Source organism: Copadichromis virginalis, linkage group LG5 (genome assembly GCF_057382275.1).
Source record: "Copadichromis virginalis isolate Kocher_CV1m ecotype Utaka linkage group LG5, C_Virginalis_male_GT1.1, whole genome shotgun sequence".
NCBI lineage: Eukaryota > Metazoa > Chordata > Actinopteri > Cichliformes > Cichlidae > Copadichromis > Copadichromis virginalis.
In genome coordinates this window covers 18,441,632-18,462,747 of record NC_140622.1, presented here as the reverse complement: position 1 = coordinate 18,462,747, position 21,116 = coordinate 18,441,632, and the positions used below count along the sequence as shown (strand labels likewise).

The 21,116-nt window shown below is 43.1% G+C and overlaps 1 protein-coding gene across 4 annotated transcripts in view; it reads right to left on the bottom strand.

Moving 5' to 3' along the window:
* Positions 1–634: 634 nt before the first annotated feature.
* The window catches only part of srgap2 (SLIT-ROBO Rho GTPase activating protein 2), a 55,874-nt gene continuing 35,392 nt past the window's right edge, over positions 635–21,116 (bottom strand). For 3 of the 4 annotated variants that reach the window (XM_085456332.1, XM_085456333.1, XM_085456335.1), the window contains 21 exons: positions 19,618–19,780; positions 14,642–14,704; positions 13,305–13,520; positions 12,870–12,998; positions 11,468–11,689; positions 11,277–11,378; positions 10,969–11,163; positions 10,756–10,840; positions 10,140–10,167; positions 9,813–9,843; positions 9,098–9,158; positions 8,810–8,887; positions 8,569–8,703; positions 8,378–8,483; positions 6,569–6,793; positions 5,650–5,729; positions 5,119–5,317; positions 4,261–4,398; positions 3,865–4,081; positions 3,657–3,767; positions 635–3,561 (listed from right to left, as the gene is read on the bottom strand). In XM_085456332.1, coding sequence (XP_085312458.1) covers positions 3,031–3,561; positions 3,657–3,767; positions 3,865–4,081; positions 4,261–4,398; positions 5,119–5,317; positions 5,650–5,729; positions 6,569–6,793; positions 8,378–8,483; positions 8,569–8,703; positions 8,810–8,887; positions 9,098–9,158; positions 9,813–9,843; positions 10,140–10,167; positions 10,756–10,840; positions 10,969–11,163; positions 11,277–11,378; positions 11,468–11,689; positions 12,870–12,998; positions 13,305–13,520; positions 14,642–14,704; positions 19,618–19,780 — 3,115 coding nt within the window. In that variant the 3' untranslated portion in view covers positions 635–3,030. The remainder of the gene's footprint in view (positions 3,562–3,656; positions 3,768–3,864; positions 4,082–4,260; positions 4,399–5,118; positions 5,318–5,649; positions 5,730–6,568; positions 6,794–8,377; positions 8,484–8,568; positions 8,704–8,809; positions 8,888–9,097; positions 9,159–9,812; positions 9,844–10,139; positions 10,168–10,755; positions 10,841–10,968; positions 11,164–11,276; positions 11,379–11,467; positions 11,690–12,869; positions 12,999–13,304; positions 13,521–14,641; positions 14,705–19,617; positions 19,781–21,116) is intronic. The other variant, XM_085456334.1, reaches the window with a different exon arrangement.

The following is a 21,116-nucleotide window of genomic DNA, read 5'->3' as shown; positions in this document are numbered from 1 at the left end:
AGGAGTAATGAGATATAAATGATGAGTTAAGCATTTGCTAATGGAAAATATGTTGTAATCAACCGGATTTACGGAAGGGTTATATAGAAATTACTTATTTTGCAATCGTCTTTATTACTGTGTTATTGTGACTACACCATAATCCATCCAGTCCTTATCAGACCTTTTTAGACTGATGGCAATGAGATATTTTTTAATACTTCAATAAAATATAGATAATTGGTGTCCCTGTATAAACATAATATCACCACACAATGCTACATTGCCCCCATTGTTCATATTTGACCGACTCTTCTCCCGTTTCACAGTCTTTTCTAATGTTGAAGATATATAATATATGCATTCATCCATCTTTCTGTGTGGCACTTTGCAGAGTTCTTTGAGAGTTCTGCACGGCTTAAGGGATTTTCTGACTTTCTTAACATTAAATCGATTAAACTCCCCTTTGGACAGCTGTATCTTCGTGCCGTGGATATTTGTTTATTACGTCTTACTAATGCACAATAGTAAGACGTAATAAACAAATAACAGTGGACAGACATAAAATTGGAAATAACGTTTTAAAGAACGACTTCCTGGGAGTTTCATGTTGTCAATTTATTGTTACAAACAAATCAAGAATCTTTATAGCAAGCAATGTTTATTAAAAAAAACAAAAGAACAAAAAAGCAGATCTACAACAAGAACTACACGTGGAATATTATATAAGGCCTATTTGATTAAACTACTATTGCTATTACTGTACAATATTGTACCAAAAAAAGAGTGTACCTCTGTAATGTACAACATTGTATTTACAAAGTAAATCTGAACACAGGATTCTCCAGTAATACAGAGACAACTATAAATAGATTTGACATTACGGTCTTTTTTTTGTTTTGTTTTTAAGTTCTGTCATTTTCAAACTGACACAAAAATGCATATGTAACAATATTCAACGCCTACATTATCATCCCCACACAGTTAGTCCACATGCAAGCCAAGTTGTTCAAGTGCACGATGATTGATTTGAGATCAAAAGAGGCTCCCAGTTCCCTTTGGACAGCACAACTGGGACAAAACACACCAACCACCCACATGCATGGTGTGTATGTGCGAGAGTGTTTGTGCCGACAATGTCATTTCATGTTTCTGCACCACAACCACACACACGAACACACATGCACGCGCGCACAATCCCTCCAGTTCTCATGATGAGGTAAGAGCAACACAAATACACAAGGTAACACACAATCAGTATACAGTGATTAAAAATAAACCTTAACACTAACAAATCATTGCCTGGGAGAGAGAGAGCATCCATGAGTGCACTATGTGCTGGGTAATGTGAGTTTAGCATTTGTTCAACACGGTTACAAAAAAAGGCTTTCTTTCTTGGATCTGGGTGAAGACAACTGGCAAACGAAGACATTTTAAGTATCCCTGTACGCTTTTTATCTGGTGACATTTATACAGTGCATATTTGTTCAGCGCTCAGGCGGCCAGCACTCCAAAACACCGGAGAAGTTTCTGTGTGTCTCCAGGCAGTTGCTGTTGGTTGGCATCCATTTTTGCTTAGGCAAGGGCTGGGTGAGGTGCATACATACTCTGCCAATGCGTGCCTGACACAGGAGCACGCATGTGCATTTACCCAGGTGGCTACAAAACTCCACAATTTACAAATTCTGAGCATAAAAACCCAAAAAAAAAAAAAAAAAAAAAAACCCAAATGAGAATATAAACAAACTTTGCGTAAGAACGTATTTGATGAGGTGGTTGGTTGTGCTTTTATATAAACACACTCAGGAGGAATCTCAGCTCCGTGCTTCCAGTTATCATTGTGATTATTAAATATACATACACACTGTTAGAATAATCAAAACTCCTTTTTTTACGGCTATGTTTGAAGGATGTCGTTAAAAGGAGCAAAATGTAGCTCTGTTTGGAGTTGGACTCGGACAGCTGCTGCTGCTGCAGTGGCTGCAGTCAGCGGCCCCCAGCATGCAAGGAAAACCTGAAAGGGGTTTAGCTGCCACAAAACAAAAGCACTGCCACGCACATACGTTTAAAGAAAACGTACATTTGCATGTACAGTCCAACACTACATAGGAAAATGCTGGGTCTTCAGTGGTCCCCTACACACAAAACCGAGCTGCAGGAGACGAGCAGCACATAATGCCACAAACTACCAGGGTTTAGCATTTGTATTGCTTTACGTAGACTTAAAATTATTGTTGGCCATGTTATTTTATGCTCCTGTTGTGGTGCGAATACAAAAAAAGAAATATTAAAAAATAAGAATATTTCGAAATGATATTGAACACTGAAGGAAAAAGGCAAAGTAAAGCTCTCCATCATATGACTTGCACAGGTATTTGGACCAGTTTTCTTTTCTTTTTGTTATCATCCCAAAAGTCTGCCTTTACCTCCAGCTTTCCACTTCTGAAGCAGCAGGTCAGTGTGTGAGTTAGAGGTTAGCATTTCACAGTCTGTTCTCTGAAATCTGGTCTGCTAGTCACGGGGTCATTAAAAAGATAAAAAACGCTGTCGTGTCTACTATACAAAAAACCAAACAAATTAAAAAAACAGTGCTTTTTATTCCTCACATAAATCTGTGTATAAAAGGCAAGTAACACTCTTGCACGCCCACTCAAATGGAATTTCATACAACGCAAACTAGTGTATGCAAGCTCCAGGGCCTGTATGAGTCCACCCTGAGTCCTGCTCCCCTGTACAAGATTTGAAAATCCAGCAACGTCTGGAATCTCTGTGGTGGCAAGAAGGAAAAAAAGAGAGAAGAAGTGTCTTTTGCTTTATCAGTGATAGTTGAGCTGTAGTAAAGCAGAGCTGGCAGGAGAGGGCAGATTAAAAACTTGACACTAAATTGAACATGGCATCATAAGGAACTCATCTGGTCTCCAAGTAGTGAATGCTACATGTGAGAATTGGGTTATGGGTCCTATGTGTAACAAGCGAAGCGCTTTTGGCACCTGACAGAAGAGCTGCAAGAATCTTAAGAGTTTGCAAGAATCAGGATTTCCATTTTGGGACTTAAGCAGGGCAAGATTTATCATTAGACTGGGATGGAGGGGGAGGGGGAGGCGTGTGGGGGAGAGAGTGTGTGTGGCCTGCAGGTGGAGGAGGAGGCGTAGGGGGAACAGTGGAGGTTGGGGAGCCCATTGCTGGACTGCCGCTACCTCCTCCACCCTTTGGGAACACCACCGGCTTGGGCCTTGTTGCTGGCGGGCGCGACTCTCTGAAGGAAGATAGGGATGAGGAGTGAGAGGTGGACAAAGACGGGGACGTGGCAGAGGGCAGGGGGCTCCGTGGCTGGCTCTTGGCAGGGCGGAAGGAGGAGGGCACGTCGCTAGCTGAGGAGGCGCTGCGCTGGAGTGAATGGGCGTGTGAGCCTCCCTCATTGTCCCGCAACAGACGGGAGTGGAGTGGACTAGAGGGCTCTGAAGCTCCTCCTCCGCTTTTCAGCTGCTCCAAGGTGTCCAGCACCACGTCAGGGGTATGTGTATGTTTCGGGGTGCTCTGTCTTTCCAACTTACTGAACTCATTTAAGGTTGTTTCAATGTCCTGTAATGAAGGAATCAGACATAAAGTAAACACACACAGACAGAAAGCTGAAATGTTCCAGATGTTTAAACTTGAAGCTGAAATGAAAGCAGTACCTGTGAGAGGGGATCCACCTGGGCTATGACTTCAGGGTCCAGTGGTCTGTGGTTGCTGAAGCTCTTGGAGCGCCCTGCTGTAGTCGTCTTCCGCAGCTGTGGACTCTCCACCTAAAAGCAGCACAATGGCCTCAATTAAATGTTTTCCCAGACAGCAATAGTGCAGTCACTCCATGTCTGCATACAAAAGGAGATCCAGTTACAGTACCTTGGTCTTGAGTGAGGAGTGGCGAGTAACTGAGTTGAGGATGCTATGAGCGCTCACGGGTCGCTTGTCCCCGGTTTCTTTTACAAGAGCGCCGCCAACAGGAAGAGAAGCGGTCCTCACTCCTCCTCCCCCGCCTCCGCTGGTTCCTGGACTTGTGCTGTCGCTCTCTGAGCGGAACGTTCTTCTGATGTTCCCGGGCTCCGGCCGTTTCCTCAGCCTGAATAACACAAATGTTTTACTCATTTCTTTTCTATACTATTGTGAATCATTACGAAATGTTCATGGAGCTAATGGAAAAACAATCTGAAAAGAATAAAACCACACATGACTAATGTCACAAACTGTCATCTGACTGAAACGTATATATTTTGAGACGTATCTGCACACGATACACACTTGTTCAGGTTGGCCAGATAGATGTCAGCTACATGAGCTCCTGTAGGAGAGGCAGCACTGACTCGAGTGGGTACTCTATCCTCCAGCAGATCCCTGCTGTCCAAGTCTGGCTTTGGACTTCCTCGCCCCACATCAGACCTGGAGGGAAAAAAGAAACACAGCAAAATCGCGTTACTCCCGCTCTGCCTCTGCCTTGCATCAAACCTACAAAGCAGAGAATATAACGCACACTGACACATCTGCAAGAAAAAGCTTATTTTAAAGCTATATAGCAGCTGCTCTTTACTTCCACGCGAACCACGAGCAGTCAAAAAAAAAACAGTCTTAGCTGCATTAAATAAATAATAGAAATCTGCCTTGACCTACTCTTACATTTATACTTGTACAAAAGAAATAAGGTATTTCTCTATATAAATCCCAGATCTCATTGTAGTCATTTGCAATGCAGTTGCAGAACAGTTAGCAACAGCAGTGAACATGAGGTTCAGATTTTTGTGCTTGGGTAGCAGGGAGGGAAAATCCTTACACTAACGCAACAAGCCTCTCTGCATGCTTGTTTAAACAAGAGGCTAAGCTGAAGAGGAAATTGATCTGCTATGATATGCAGTCTGTATGACTGCACTTCCTTAGCAACGGGGATTTCCACTGGACTAGTTTCTGTATTTACTCATGGTCAGTGTTTGACATCATTCCAGTTTATGCTTTTGACAGAGGCCTCTTTGTTCTCTGGGTAAAATATTATTATTATAACCAACATTCATATCAGACAAAAATTTTAAAGTAACATCTAATTTAATGAATACAAAAGTCAGCCTCTTAAAATGTATGACGTAGATTAATTACTAGAACAGATCTTACGTGTCTTGGACCACAATATACTGGTGTGGCACCAGTCCATCCACTCCATTGTGTCGTCCCTCCCACCAGTCATCAGAGGCTCGGTGGTACAGAAGCAGAGAGGCACCTTTCTTGAATGACAGCTCCCGACCGGTCCGGCCTGTGTAATCAAACCTAGCGATGGCTTCGATTGGATCAGACTCTGAAACAGCCAAGGAGCCTGAGATTCAGAGAACGGCGGAGAGACAGGGGACGTGGCAGAGGAGCGGAGGAGCAGAGGAGCCGCAAAAATGAGGGAATAGAGAGGTGTAGGAGAGAGGAAGCCTGATTAGCGCATGGCAGGTTAGTGCTGTTTCATTCAGTGACTGCAATCACGTTAAAAATTGCTGCGCAATAACAAAACAGATTAATGGGAGCAAGACGTGAGCTTGCACAAAAAAATTTAAGCCACAGTAAATGGTTAGGAAAGCATGAGATCTCCTAAACTAATGAAAAACAAGCCAGTATATAAAGCACATACAGTGCATGTAGTTAGTTTTGTATGTTACTTACCATCTTCGCTGTTATGGCTGACAGAGACAGTGTCAGGTGCTGGCTCTTCCACAAGAGGGGGCTCACAGTGTTGACTGTCACTACAGTAAATGGAGGGCAGCAGGAGTTAGAGGATGCCATACTTCTCTGATAACTCACAATCTGACCTCAAAATCCTGCACCAAGTTATAACTGCAGACCAAGTTGTGGTCTGCAGTTATATAGAGCCTTTTAAGGTTAGACAGGTTCTACATAGTGCTTAACGTGGTGTTCACCCATTCTGAGCTGCCTGCCATCAAAAACAAATTTGTTTTGGAAGGTTGGTGAATTGAATGTAACAGAAAAACACAGACTGCTGGAATTTCTTTGTCATTTGCAGGGATTGTATAAGATGTTTAAAATATTGAAATGAAACAATCGACTACCCTGTGGATATATTTTCTGTAGCGATGACACAAGCTCACAGAATCATTCTGGTCGATTCAAATAAAGTTAGCATATGCTAGCGTGAATGTAGTCACCATACTTTGTGTGACATACAGTCTGTACAACCGGAATGACTGCCAGCAATCATAATAACTGGTGCCCGGGCTTGTCATTATAGTAAAACTGAAAGTAACCATTGTGTGCGTTGTGGTGTGTGAGTGTGTACACGCTGTGCTCTGTGGTTAGGCGGGGCTTTAATCTTTAGTGTGACAGAGGGTAAGCTGATCCTCGTGGCCCCTTACCCAGAGTAGGGCAGACAAGCTGAGCCTCCATCACTCCCCGGCAGCCTCTAAATCAACCCCCACTCCCCATTTCTGGCCTACTCATCATCTCTAAGTCCCTTCTACAGCAGTTTGAAAAACAATTGGAAGATATATCCAGTTAGCTTCAAGAAGCTTTAGTAATTTAAGTTTCATCCCATTGTGATTTATGGGGTTTCTTCCCCAAGCCTCACCAGAAGTCATCTCCAACTCCAGGAATAGTGTAGATGGGGCCTTGCAGGTCTTGCGGTCCAGGAAAGATGGTGTCATGGTGGATGATGATAGTTTTAATGAGTTCGTTGACATGGGCCTGGCAAGAAACCTGGTCATGACCCTCTGGGACAGACATCAGGGTGGGGCCAAAACAGATTGCCAGGTTGTAGGGGTCCATCATGTTTTCCTCGCTGTACTGAGACAGGCTGGGCAGAAGAGAAAGCAGAGTCTCAACATATAAACCCAAACAACCATGACAAGTCATTTATAACCTGGTGATGGAGAGACTCCGACGATGTGTGTGCGCGTTTCAGTGAGTGAGAAGAAGCAGGAGTTTAGGGGTTGACTGTAAATCACTCACGTAAAAGAAACTCCCCTTCTCCACATGAGCTGTCTGGGACCACTTGGTTTACCCATGAGTCTCAAATGTCACGTCTCCCACACCATATTGCTTTTTACCCTTTCTCCCTTTAACTGAAGGGTTTAGTCACGGCTTTTAAGGACGGACTGGACAGAATGGATTGCGTCTCTGCGTGCCGTACATGCACTCAGACAGTTTTTTTGTGGTCTTGCTCTTAGTTTAATATTTCTTTGAACTGATACAAGATTAGTACCTTTGTTAAAAAAGCTTTTTTGTTTGCTCTTCACTTTTTTTTTAAAAGAGATTGGATTTTTGGCTAGTGTGATGAAACTGAGTCCATTTCAGAATATTGAACTACTAAAATAAACTCAATGGAGGAAATTTATTAATTTCACAGAGAGGAAGGCTTACAGTTTCTTGAGTAATAAAGGGCTTGTTATAGTTTCTTTTGTGGACTTTTATGACCCCGAACTTGACTTTCCATGAAAGTTGAAGGATGTTTTGATTCTGTGTGAGATGGCCATATAAAATCGGATGTTTACCAAATAATCAAGTGACTATAGGTCAGAGATTCCCAAAGTGTGGGGCCCGCAAAAAACAAAAAAAGAACCCTTGGACATCATTGACTGGTTTTGTGACGGGGCTCCCACACAAACGCAAAGCTGGAGATGAAGCATCGCCAAATATGTTTCCAAACCAACTTCATTCCAAGCCAAAGACTAGAAAATATGGTGAAGCATATCTTTCCTTTGCCGAGGTAGGTCTCTGCGACAGAATTAGTTTCCCTTGCATCGGGAGCAGCGCTGGGTTCTCCAAATCACGGACAAACACTTTTTTTGTAAAACAAAAGGGGGCCCAGCAAAAAAGTTTGGGAACCACTGCTATAGGTCAAGTGGATCAGAATAGGGCTGCTTATAGTGACCTTTACACGTGGTTAAGCAAGTTTTAGATTTTATGTAGTAGATATTGTTTTTAACCATACTTCCTTTAGACTTCTGCTCTGTGGACTCTTTCTACATTGATTGATACTGAAAGTATATTTCTTCATGAATGAAGATTCAGTGAATTACTTACATTTTTATACATACATTTTGAACTCTGTTGTCCAAATCAACAGTTTGATGACATTTAATTATTAGCAGTAGCTCTGTGATAGGTTTGCATGCCTACTTTTGTGCTGTTTGTTTTAAGATTAGTGAATCCACTGTTCCTACTGTGTCAAAGAGCAGGAGCAGGTTATGTGCGACACAGGAAGTGAAAACACCTGAATTCAAAGATTAAAAGGTGTGGCCCAGTAGGTTTCCCAACAAAGCGTTACACTAGACTGTGCTACCACATTAATACACACCATCTATGTTCAAAATTGTAGTTAGTGATACATCTATAGCTTAATCCCAAACATCTGGCCTCTGAGCGCTCTGGTACTCACTGGTTGAGGAAGGCAAAAAGGTATCTCATGATGATGAGGGTTTTACTTGGTAGGGACTGCAGAACCTTCTTAATATGAACTGCCCGCTCTGTGAGGCTCTCCATTGCTGAAAATGAAAATGAACCCCCATGAGATTACTCACACTCTCAAATTCATAAACACACAAACAGCCAAAAGGAAGTAACACTTACAGACACAGGATATCAGGTCATGGAAGACTTCTTTAGGGAAGAGGGCGTGATCCAGGCCTCTAAAGTAAAGCTTGAGCACACCAGCAATTGAGTCCATGTCATGGTCATTTTGGTCCCCTGCGAGCGGGTCCTCACCTACACCGGATGAGAAGAGGAGGGACCGTGGGACACAACGGATAATAACGCGCTAGATAAACACAACAGAGGGGAAATGCTTGTTTTTCCTGCAGGACAGTGTTACCTCTCTCAAAAGCATTCTTGATGTCATTGACTTCCACTTGTGAGCCTGACACTCTGAAGATTCCCTCATGCTGCAGACCTACACACATACACAACCGCACACAAGTCAATATCAATTCCCTTGTTCAATTTCAGAGATTCACAAATCTGAAATTAGAGGGAAGAATTCTGATACATTTTTTCCAGTTCAAAGAGATCCAGAACCAATCGCATTTGTAGTAGTTTAACCAATCAGCAGAGAGAAAAAAGCTGATCCTAAACCTATCACTTCACCGCAGAATTTCCTCACCATGGCGACTGATGAAGCGGATGCAGCTCTCAACCATCAGGGGAATGGTTTCGCCCGACTCCTGCAATAAGAGGGAAAAGAGTTACTCCTGTCAGAGGAAGAAAACGGCACATTTCTTTCTTCTGACATGTCTGCAAATGCACATGCATGGGTGCACACATTTAGAAGGAACGGGTATCAGACATGGGGGAAGGACAGTGGGCACTGGGTTCCCAGCTGTTGCTAGGAGACAGCACCTTTTCCTTTTCCCTTTGTTTGTTTGGGGATTCCAAAAAAATCTCTGGCAGTGAGTCCAAGGAATCCATATTAGACAGTACATGCTCAGAATATAAAGATATTTCATCACAGTTATGTTTTTTTTTTTTTTTAGATATAATTTAAAATTAACAATTACTGGGATTACATTTTAAGCCAGCGCTTAAAACAAACACAACCACAAGGGGGAGCTACAAACACCAGATTCTCTCATGAAAAGGTTGCCTGCTGATCAGCTACTACAGATGCAACTGTAGAAGCAGACATGTACGTTTGTGCATTGCTATATCGGGTTACATTAAAATGAGTAATACGATACAAATAATAGGTACAAATTCACCCTATGGGAGGAGGATGTTGTGAGAAATCACGTGGCCTGAGTTAAAAACAAAGCACACACACACACACACACACACACACACACACACACACACACACAAAATGCTCAAAAAATAATTACCTGCTTCCGTACTGTTGAGTTTCTCCGTCCGCTACGCAGCAGAGAGGGAAAAGGGAAAAAAAGAACGGCACTCTGTCATTATGTCTCCAGAGAAAGTCTATTTATACTCCCAACTCTGGTAATACTCTATTTGTATACACAGACACACATGGACATGTGTTGAGGATATCTATAAACACTGACAAGGAAAATAATAACCCTGCCTGCCAAGAAATCAGGCTTTAACACTGCTTTGGTAAATATGTGTGTGAATATATGTGTGTGTGCGCGCATGTGTGGGTCCCTATATGTGTATATTAGCATATTTCCTTCCTACGCCACACCTACCTGGCAAGGCAACAGTCAGTCTTCTGACCTAAAATAGGGAGAAGCAGGAAGGAAAAGGGGATGGGGGTGGAGTGGGGTAAAGGGAGTTATGACAGAGAAGAGAGAGATAGGCAGTTATAGCAGAAACAGGACGCATGAGGAAATTTGTCTGATGGAACAGAAAAAAAAGAGAAACACACTTCCCACTTTTAGCTTTACACACACACACACACACAACTCAGGAGGGGTTCTCCCACAACGCTGTGAACTGGATGGCACTTTCAGCCCACTGCTACACCTTCCCCACACACAAACTAAGTTAAGCAAACAGCTGCATCCACATATGGTCACTGTCACTTTGACCTACCCTCGCCCTCTGTCACACACACTGAACGTGTGGATATTAGATATATTAAAGTGATTCTGCTTCCCTGCGTTGCTCACTGATGCGCCCCACTGCACCACTCATCTCTCAGATTTGTTCCCTGTTTAGCCTCTGGGCACCAGACTGTTCATGAATCCTGAATCCTCCTCAGTCCCACTGGAGGACTCCCAGCACGTAAACACTCACCCAGATGGGAAGGAAAAAAGATCAACTTCTAAAAGATATGAAGGACATTTTGGCAGTCATACTCACCCTCTCCTAGGGTCTTCTTGATGAGGTCATGCTTGGCCTCCAGCTTGGTGATCAGGTTCCTGCCTTCCAGAAACTCCTTCAGCTTCTACAACACATACAAAGACACACATGATGAAGTTACAGTTTGTGCAGATTATCCTTTCCAGCCAACACAAATGAACATTAATGACCAGAGTCATTGCTAGATAAATGATAGCATTAATTGGAACTGACTGTGAAGTAAAACTGCTCCGTCTCCTGCTGATTGGCCCGTCGCTTGGCCAGGCTGGGTTTGCTGAGATAGGATTCACAAGTGGATTTGACTGACTCCATGCTGTTGCTGTGCTGGAAGCACTCGGAGACATCATAGTCCTCCACAGTCACCATGTCTTGAATGGTGGACAGAGTAGCCTCCATGGTTTTCTTCACCTGAATGGCAGCAATGATATAAAACAGGCTGGGATTAACACGCAGCGCAGGTGGAAAGTGTGGGAGGCTAAATGTATAAATAAAACGAGAAGAAGAAAAGAAACATGCCCGACCTCATCATTCTCAATCTTAAGCGTGGAGAGGCGGGATTGCAGCTGCTGACACCTCTGGATCAGGTCGCTTTCAAGTGGCGACTGTGCACACATCACTCCCATCTATAAATGAAAAAAATAAAAACTACACATATTAGAACAATCACATTTATACACTTACTCTAACACACAAACGAGCAACGCGACTCTACCGTGTCTCCCATGTGGGACTGAAAGTCAAAGCGAGCTGGTGGGCAGAAGACATTGTTGTAGGTCTCCATCAGTTTCTGTTTGTCCCCGTTGGCTTCAAGACTCTCTGTGGCTCCCTCTAGAGCACCAAGCCCTGTTTGTTTGGATGTTTCCACATTCTGTTCAGCAGACAAGTAGGTCCTCAGCGCTCGGTGGAGGCTGGCATGGTAGCCCAGGTCACAGCACTATCACACATGCAGACATATGGTATGAATAAACATTATTGGTTAAAAAAAAACAACCCCACTCTCTTTAACTTTGTAATTTTTATAGTTTTGCCCCTTTGTTCTGCAATTCATTCATTTATTCAGTGGCACATGGGAAATGTTTAGAGAGAAAGCCAGAAACAGACCAGAAACACTGAATTAACATGGTATATGACAGTGTCACTAGACTTCTCCCACACATTGCTGACCTGTATTTTTATGTCAGCATCATTTATCAAATACAAGTGGAAAGTGCTGTACGATCAATATCGTCTTACTACAATAACCGTAGTCTACCCTAACTTCTCCTTAATGGTATTCATTCAAAATATATTTTAAAAAAGCTGTTACAAAGAACTTTTTTTAAACCTGACCCTCGAAGTCTGATGAATGAATGAACATTGTGATATTGGAGAGGAGGAATATCTTGCTAAAAGAAAAAAGAAGTGCTGATAATAATATTGGTTCTGCTGTTTTACGATAGCATATGTCCCTCTCTCTGTACCTGCTACTATTAAGTGATTTCATGGTTATTTATCATGAAGTACCATAAAGATGTGTCATTTTTAAAACATAAAACTGGATATAATCTAATACCTAAAGGTGTAGCAGTTTACTTACAGGATGAATAAATACAGAAAAAAGGCTGAATACATGCTGAGATAAGTATCCTCTTTTCCAGCAACAGGAAGCTGTCCAGTGCCATTGGGGCCGCTGGAGCTTTCTGTGACACTCAGGTCATGAGCCTGTTTCGCTGCCCTTTCAGGTCACCCTTGCAGAAACTGTTTATGCATACACATGAATAATTGCATGATTACTGCTTCCTTAATTTGCTTCACAGGCATGATAGGAACACTGTCTCCAGCTGGTACCTGCTTGCTGGTTCCAAGCAAAATTATACACAATTTTTAAACTAAAACGAAACAAAAAAACCTGTAAAAAAACAAACAAACAAATAAATAGAACTGATGTATTGCTACATGCCACCTCCTACCTAGTTAAATGTTGCTTGTCCAGACACGTGTCAGTTTCTTCGGAGATGAAACGTGCTGATGACTGCTTCGTTATTTCAACAGGCCGTGACGCGTTATAATCAAGCAGAGGAGCCACCGCTGGCTCAAACGCAGACACAACAACAACGCGGTGCGCTTATACTCACATCAATGATGTCAGAGAGGTCATGGATGTAATATTTGAAGACGCAGCTGTTGGTGGCCTCGAGGGCGAGCAGGTACTCATTTCTGGCTTTGATGGCCTTCAGTCTGTTCTCTGTGTACTTAGCTTGCCTCTGATAAGAGAGGAAAGAAGAATAGGGACAGAATGAGAGAAGGAAGAGAGAGGGTTAATATGTGTTTCAGTGTAACGTCTCAGTATTGATTGCCGGTAATAAGAAGAGAGGAACCGTGCTGGTGTGACAGGCTCCAGTAATAATAAACAGGGTTAGCAATAAGCCAAGCGCACACTTATAAATCATTCATGAGACACAAACATAGATCTGTCTGACAACAGGTGGGGAGCCCAGAAACAGCCGTCATCTATCTGCTCGCTCCCCTCGATTTGCCCTCCCCCCTTAATCCCACGCAGGCTTGCTCACCTTCTCCTTCATCTTCTCGATTTTTTTGACGCTGGAACGCCGGACGGGTTTCTCGTCCATCTTTATGCTGGCCAGGGTGTCTGGGGAACGCGGCGTTTGGCGGTCATCCTGTCGACCAGAGCGCCCCATCTGCTTCTCCTCCTGCTTCTCTGCCTCCTTGAGCTTGGACTCAGCATTGATGCTGTCAGTGTTGTACATGTGGTATGTCTTCATCACCTGGAAACAAGGGTCGAGATTTGTAGACAAACACAAATGTGTGTCTCTTCGCTCACTTCTGGCTCCGTATCAAAAGCGGGCCTTTTGCCAGTGAGCAAGCGAAGCACCAAAGCTCAGTGCACACACAGCTCAAAACACCAATTGGCTCTCTTTTCTGGATAAACCTCGAGCAATGGCTGGCTTCAAAATATTGAAGAGAAGGCGTCACAGCACCGTGCTGGACGGCAGAGGGGTGTGGTTTGAGTTTACCGTGAAGAGTTAAACACGTGAAACGAGAGCGTGTGCAGCGTCAGCCTTATTCAAGCGACCACCACTAGAGCCATCATTATGCTGTTCTGCTCAAACCCTCCAGCAACACTGCAGACAGACACACTGGTTTGTCTATGAGCAAGCATGTGAGCGTCACTCAAACCAGATCTATTCCTATCTCTTACTATAGACTATAATTACAGTGCAAAAGTTGCTTTTATGGGCCTGGCTGAGCCTTAGCTGAAGCTTTAAGCTGTAGTAGAAAACCCACACACGCAGACAGTGAAACACACTCAGACTGCTTTAGTGCTTTTGGCAGTAGCATGAAAATGTGGAGCCAGACTCTTAGATGCCCGTGATGGTGGAAGAAGACAGTGAGGTTTGGCATGTTTAACACGATCACCATTTAGCTTTGGCACATCCGCTAATCAGCTTTAAAAACAGGGTACAGTTGAATTTGATGTCATTAGTTTTGCAGGCATTTTGGTGGTGAACCAAAGGAGTAGATCGAGCAAAATATTAAATATGAATGTGACGATACTGCTAACTAAAAACTTTAGGGGCCCTGAAGGCACCATAAAGCTGATGACGGCAAGAAATGCTGCTCAAATTCACACCTGGTGGTCGTACTCCACAGAACGTAAGGAAATGACTGAGGTAACTGTAGTTAAACTGTTTACTTTCTTATGAGCTCATATTTGTCTAAATACACTGTGAAAAAAGGTAAAAGAAAGCAGTTTTGGTGTCTGCTAACACCTACCCATAGCACAACAAGGGCAGGGCTCTTTCTCATTGTTCTGTATGAAATGCAGGCGATCGTGAGACAAAATTATAATCTTGCTTGTGACTGTAATAAAAAGGGTTTTCCTTACCGAGTAAAGCTCATTAAGAACTTTCAACAGGTCTTCTTGCAGCTGTAAGCCAACCTCTTTGCTCTGATGAGACAGAGAGAGAGACAAACAGAGAGCACATGTGGTGAAACAGTCCCAACCATTGACACAGTGTTATAACTTGCAGCTTCTAAGGGCTGTCCACTGATGGGGTCCCACTATACCCACTCAGCCATGTGGTCGATCAATAAATCAAGAGTAGATTATCTGGCCAAACAGCAGTGGACAAGTGTCTAATCCAGACAAATGAGTGAGGCGGTAATGGTCCCGATGGATGTGGAGCTACAGATACTGATCTCTACATGATGGCCGAGATGGCGAGAGGACAAAAGAGCTAAGGACAGGGTGGGATGACGAAGTGGCAAAAGACAGAAAAAGAAACAAGAGAGGGAGGACAGGGAGTCATACAGGCGCTACCATTCTCCAGACATAACTGCCAGGAGCCACTACTGACTGATGACTTCACAGCAGCCCACAGATGAGTAGACTCCACACACATTAGTGCACACACATGAATAAACACACACATCCATTCAGAGCCCTTCTCAACATTTCTATGTTAGGACTTTGCTAATCTGCTAAAAGGGCACCAGGGTCCAGACTTGGGTTTAATATTATCACAAACCGAAACATAAAATTTTAAAATCACTCAGTATCACAGATTTGCCTCAGGACAGTGCCTGTCCCAAAAAACAGGAAGAGTAACAGACAAAGGATACCTCTGTCTGACCGGCAACGCATGCTTTGTGTGTTCAGAATGGATCCATATGGAAAATGTACAGTGTGAACATACAAGGTAGGAAGATACCAAAATGATAACTGGTGACAGGTAAAAGAAGAGCAACCGATTGAACAATAAAGAGAAAATATTATTATCAGGTTTAGATCAGGGGTGCCAAACATAGGGCCCGCGGGCCAAAATCAGCCCGACAAAGACTACAATCCAGGCCACTGGAAGGCTGGAAAAAGAGGGCATACATTTTGGGGTTTTTAACTGTATTTCCTATTGAGAAAGACCTTCCCAAAGGCCATTCAGAGAATTAAATGATAGAAATGTTCCTGTTTGTCATCACATTTTTCTTTATCAAATTTTGATTTAAAAAAAAGAAGAACATTTCCAGTGTGAATTAACAAAAACTCTATACTCACAGGACAATCTGGGCAGCTACCAAAACCTTTTCTGTAATTTTGCACATTTATCATGTAGAAAATCTTAAACATGCTGCTGAAATTGCACTTCCTTTTCTTGTATTAAGATATCTCTGGGATGTAATGTGTAGTCAAACATCTTTATACTGACAAAAAGAGGAAAATCACTCGTCCGACTCGTTTAAGATCAAAGTGGGCTGTATGTGGCTCAAGACGTAAAATGTATTTGACGTCCCCGGGTTAGATTTTAAGGCCTAAACAGAGTCATGGAGGCAGATGTCTGTGGTGCCATGACAGGAAACTGCCCTGGAATTTGCTGATTTCTTTTCAAATCGCAATATGAATAGGAAAGGGCTCATGCTTCTCACTGTATTAAGAGCATAGTCAGACTGTTTCAGAATGATGAAGGGCCACTTTTTCCCATTTTGAATTTTGTACATCATCAAAACCTCCTTCAGATCTGTTTAGGTTAGAATTAATTCAAGTCAAGTTCCAAATTGTTGAGATGGGATCAAATCAAAGAGTTTTATGCTTAGAAGACTTTATGTACCTTAAAAACAAAAAGTTAGAATAATCAATTCGGATGAAACAAAAGCATGAATTATTGTCTGAGACAGCCAACACCAGAAAAGACATTTTTAAGTCTTTGTGATATCTTTGATAAGCTGATCCGAAGAAAGAGTACAATAACTGCCAACAAAAATCTTTCTGTCAGTTCTTGCTCTTGATCATTTTAGTTTTATCAGAATTCGGAAGCAGAAAAGATTGCATTACACAGTTTTTCCCAGCAGACACGCAGACCTATTTTAGAGTGACAAGAAGACACTGGAGTGTGATACATTATCAATATTTGATATTTCAAGACAGTCCCACAATTTCCCAACTTTTATGCAACATATTAAACATTTGGTAGCAAATGTGGGCAGCATGGCGGTGTAGCTGTTAGCATTGCTAGCACTGGCCGGCTGGGGCCTTTCTGTGGGGAGTTTAGATGTTCTTCCTGTGCCTGTGTGGATTGTCTCCGGGTACTAAGGCTCCCTCCCACAATCCAGAGACATGCATGTAAGGTTAAGCAGTAATTCTAAACTGACAATGAAGGAGCTGTAATTGTGAGCAAGAGTAATTGTTTGGTCTCTCTGTGACAGAGGTGTGACCTGTCCAAGTGGGTATCCCAGCCTTTTAATCAGTTTGGAGTAGGCTCCAGTGCGCCCTCGTGGACCTGATTTAAATAAGAAAAGGATGATTGATGGATGGATGGTTGCAATGGCAGCTGAAAATATGGAAATCATGTTGTTGTTTTCTCTTTCTTTTGTGATTTTCTACTTTTTCTAAATTCATAATTGTTTCTGCAGAAAAAAAAAAAGAAACCCAAAAGGCCAAAAAGGCCGTTGCATTCCATTGTGACATAGTCACTGTAGCTCGGACTGGTGATTGAATGACATGAAATTACACTGACAGGGTTCAGAACACACTCAACACAAACTCACACATGAGCTTCCTCTTTCGATATACTTCAATTGCATTGCAGCCTCTTGCAGATATGCTTCAGAGCATGTGTGCCTTCTGTAAAACGTGGCATGTACCTCTGTGATAATCTAGCCGTGGGAGTAAAAGGTCAGATTGATTGCCACTGGAACTCATAGAAATAAGGAAACCAATATCTGACACATTAACTGAACAATATCCCTTTTACTATTGGAAGTGTTTGCAGTGGTTACGATATGTGTGCACACAGATTTACACATAATGCAAATCTGTGTACACAATCTGGCTTCAATGGTGAGAGACAGCAGCAGATAGGGAGGGGGGAAATGAAAGGAGGAGAGAAATAGGACAGTGAAAGTAACAAAAAAAGAAGAGGAATGCAGACTGAAAGCAAAAGCAGAGCATGTTGAACATCTGTCTTCTCCTGGATGAGGGCGCAAAAAGGAGCAGAGAAGGCTCGGAGGCTTACAGGTCAGCGAAAACAAAAAAGGTTAAGGGTGGGAGGTTTGAAGGTGGTATATGAAAAAGACAAGGCGAGGCGTGTAGGGGATCAGATATCATAATGTCGAACCTATGTGACATCATTACAAGGGACAAAAAGGTCAGGAACAGAGGGGATAAAGTGGTACGGAAGGAGATTTAGGATAGCACGGCAGACAAAAGAGGTAACAGGATAACTGTAGTTTTCCTGCCCTCTAAAGAGGCACACATTAGGTGACAAAGCCCAGACCACAGCCAATCAAAAAGCAATAGTCATGGCTAAGCTCTCCTACCGTGGATGTCGACCTTTGAACTTCCTGTTTTGCCTGTGGTCGTCTACTTTACACTCTACAGGTACTACAAAGCAGAAACTAGCAACGGCTTCATTAGTCCTGATGTTTGTGGCTTAGGTGGAGATTGTGTACGTGTTAATAGTGCAGCTTGATTCATTACTGCTTCCTGTTGGCCAGTGACTAAAATCTCACACACTCCCACTCTATTTCAAGAGCCTGAGATGAATGTGTTAGCTTCTCTAATACGGGTTGTGCTTTGCATCTCCATGAGTTGTGTTTGTGTATAACAGCCCCTGGCACTACTGGTATTCATGCCACTGACTGGAAATGTTATAAATGAACCAATTATCCACTTAATTAGCCATCAGAGCATTCTCTGTGCAGCCTGCTTATGGCCTAGACATGATGGAAACAACCCACATGCACATGCACCCAGTATTAAAAAAAAACGTGAAAAATTTAAATCAATGTCCAAGAGGCTAGAGGGCAGGAATGAGTGCTGCATGTCGGACAGGCAGAGAAATGAAAGTAGAGGTTTGTGTGCGCTCCTGCCACTTGGGATCTGATTGTAAATGTAGTTCAAAGACAGCCTATCGGGTTGGAAATCAGCAGCCTCTGCCGTGACATTCCACTCACAGATGGCCTCACTTTGCTGTCGGAGCAGACACTTATCTTTCTATACTTGGAGTGGCTTTCCTCTGATTAAATTTTTTCCCTGCGCCCATCCCTAGCCTTCTTCAATGTGACCTTTACCTTAGAGTCAACTCTTAATATCCAAACTAACACTTACTGTAAATTTAAATTCAGCCCTTTGTGTCCATCGCTCAAAGCTCCAATACGGCTGCTAAAAAATGCCAGAATGCCCTGCAGAAATGTTCACAATCTGAAGCTCACACAGAGCAAAAAGGAAGCGCTGGAGAAAAGTAAGTGGTTGTATTAAACAGATTAGAAATTTTATTTGCATTTTTGTCACTAAGGGCTTGTTTATTTGGTCTCATATCCTGGAGATGAGCAGCAAACTCCCAGGGGAGAATACTTCCTTGCCATTTGTTGTCATGTAAAGCCCACTCGCTCTGTTCCAGTTCTTTTGTTTTATTCTTTTTTTTTGTTCTTCCTCCACATTTTTACTCTTTCATCTCTCAGACTATAAAGGCAAAGATCAGGGCGGACAAGGAGGAGGTTTCGGTATGAAACAGACAGTATAAACTCTCCTGGCCTGAGGTTCTGCTGCCTCGCTGTCAGTCAATAAATCAGCCAAGACAGAAAACAGATGCTGGGGGGGGTTGGACATGGCAAAATATGACATGGATGTAGCACATCGGGCCGAATTCTTTCACTTCTTTACGTGAAGTGAAAGAATGGGGAAGGAGCATCTAGCTAGCAGCAGCATGGATTTAAAATGTATTCACACATGAGAACGGCAAATCCTTACGCCGTTAGGTTCGCCACATAAATCAAGCTAACCGCGATGGACAATTAAACAAAATTACAGTGAGGAAAAACAATCAGAGCGAGGCTCTGATGTTTCTGCGTGTTTGAGTGGGTGCTTACCTTCTTGAAGAGGCGCCCTGAGTCCTCACTGATCTGTGCAAAGCGGGGAATGATGTTGTTGAGGTAGAGGTCAGACAGAGTGGCGTGGTCGCGGCTCTCCCTCTTCACCTGTTGCAGCAACAGGTTCCAGCAATTCACCGGAGATAAAATGCTCTGCTCCTTCCTGTATGCACAGAGAGAAATGACATGTCTTTATTCAAGGGAAGCTGTAATCTAAATTCCTTCATCTAACGTTCACTGCAAACTTGTACACACAGGTCTACTTTATGTTATATGCAAAATCAAGCAAACGGTACACCCATAATACAGCTTTTACAAACATGAGACAGGGCACTGGGATAACAGGGATAGACAGAGAGTTTGTAGACAGACTCTCTTACACACATACATACACAAAGGGTTGGTAAGCCAGCCCCAACGCAGGATTCAGCCAGGGTACAAGACCCAGCAGGAAGAGGTAAGGCTCCCCTGCAAGCACAGCTGCTGTCGAGGGAAATAAGCAAGAGCAGAAAAAGATGGAAAAAAGAGGGCAATCTGAAGACTGTAATCATTTCACTAACGATATAATGGTTCAGTGGTGTTGCACTCTTTGTTTCAAAGCCATTACACAAATGCAAAGCTGTTAATGCCCTGCTTACATGACAATACAACAGCTTTTATGGGGTGTGCACACTATAAAAGTGTGTGTGTGTGTGTGTGTGTGTGTGTGTGTGTGTGTGTGTGTGTGTGCGCACTATAGTATGAGTTATGGATGATCTAGTGGGTAAAATGGATTATGAGTGAGTGTAAGTGGATGAAAGAAGGCCTTTGTGTTGTTAAGAGGAGCTTTAACTGGATAGAGACAGCAAAGAGCTGCAAGGCAATTATATCACACACACACACACACACACACACACACACACACACACACGGGTCACGGAAAGTAGAACAGTGACCCCAGCACAGACGATGCCAAACAGACAGAGAAAGTCTTTGATTTGACTAAGTGGGGGTATACAGCGGGGGCGGTGAGGGGACTGTGTGCATGTGTGTGAGTAAAGAAGGTTTTCTGGGGGGGTGTAAGGGTGGTTCGAATGAGATGACTCAATGGTGGTGATGTGATAAACTGGTACTGGGTGACACTGGTCTCAATGTCATATGACTAACTACATGAGTCTAACAGACAATCCATCCGCACCACCTCAATACTGGAACCCGTCTCGCACTTGTTATGTGGATGTACCTCACTTTCCTTTCAAACTTCTCTCTTCTGTCTGATTCATGTCCGGTGCGTCTGTCTTTACTGGTTGCACAACAAACACAAAATGTGACTCCAGTTCCTCCGTAAGCTCAAGAAGACAGCCTCAACGCCACCATGTGACTCGTCACCCTGAATCCACCAGCGATAACCATGGCAATGGCACTGCGGCACTGGGTGAAATATCATCCAAATCCCTCTCTGACCTTCAGCTACTGCAAGGTAAACACTGAAACATAATTGGCCCCCCTTAGGTCACATG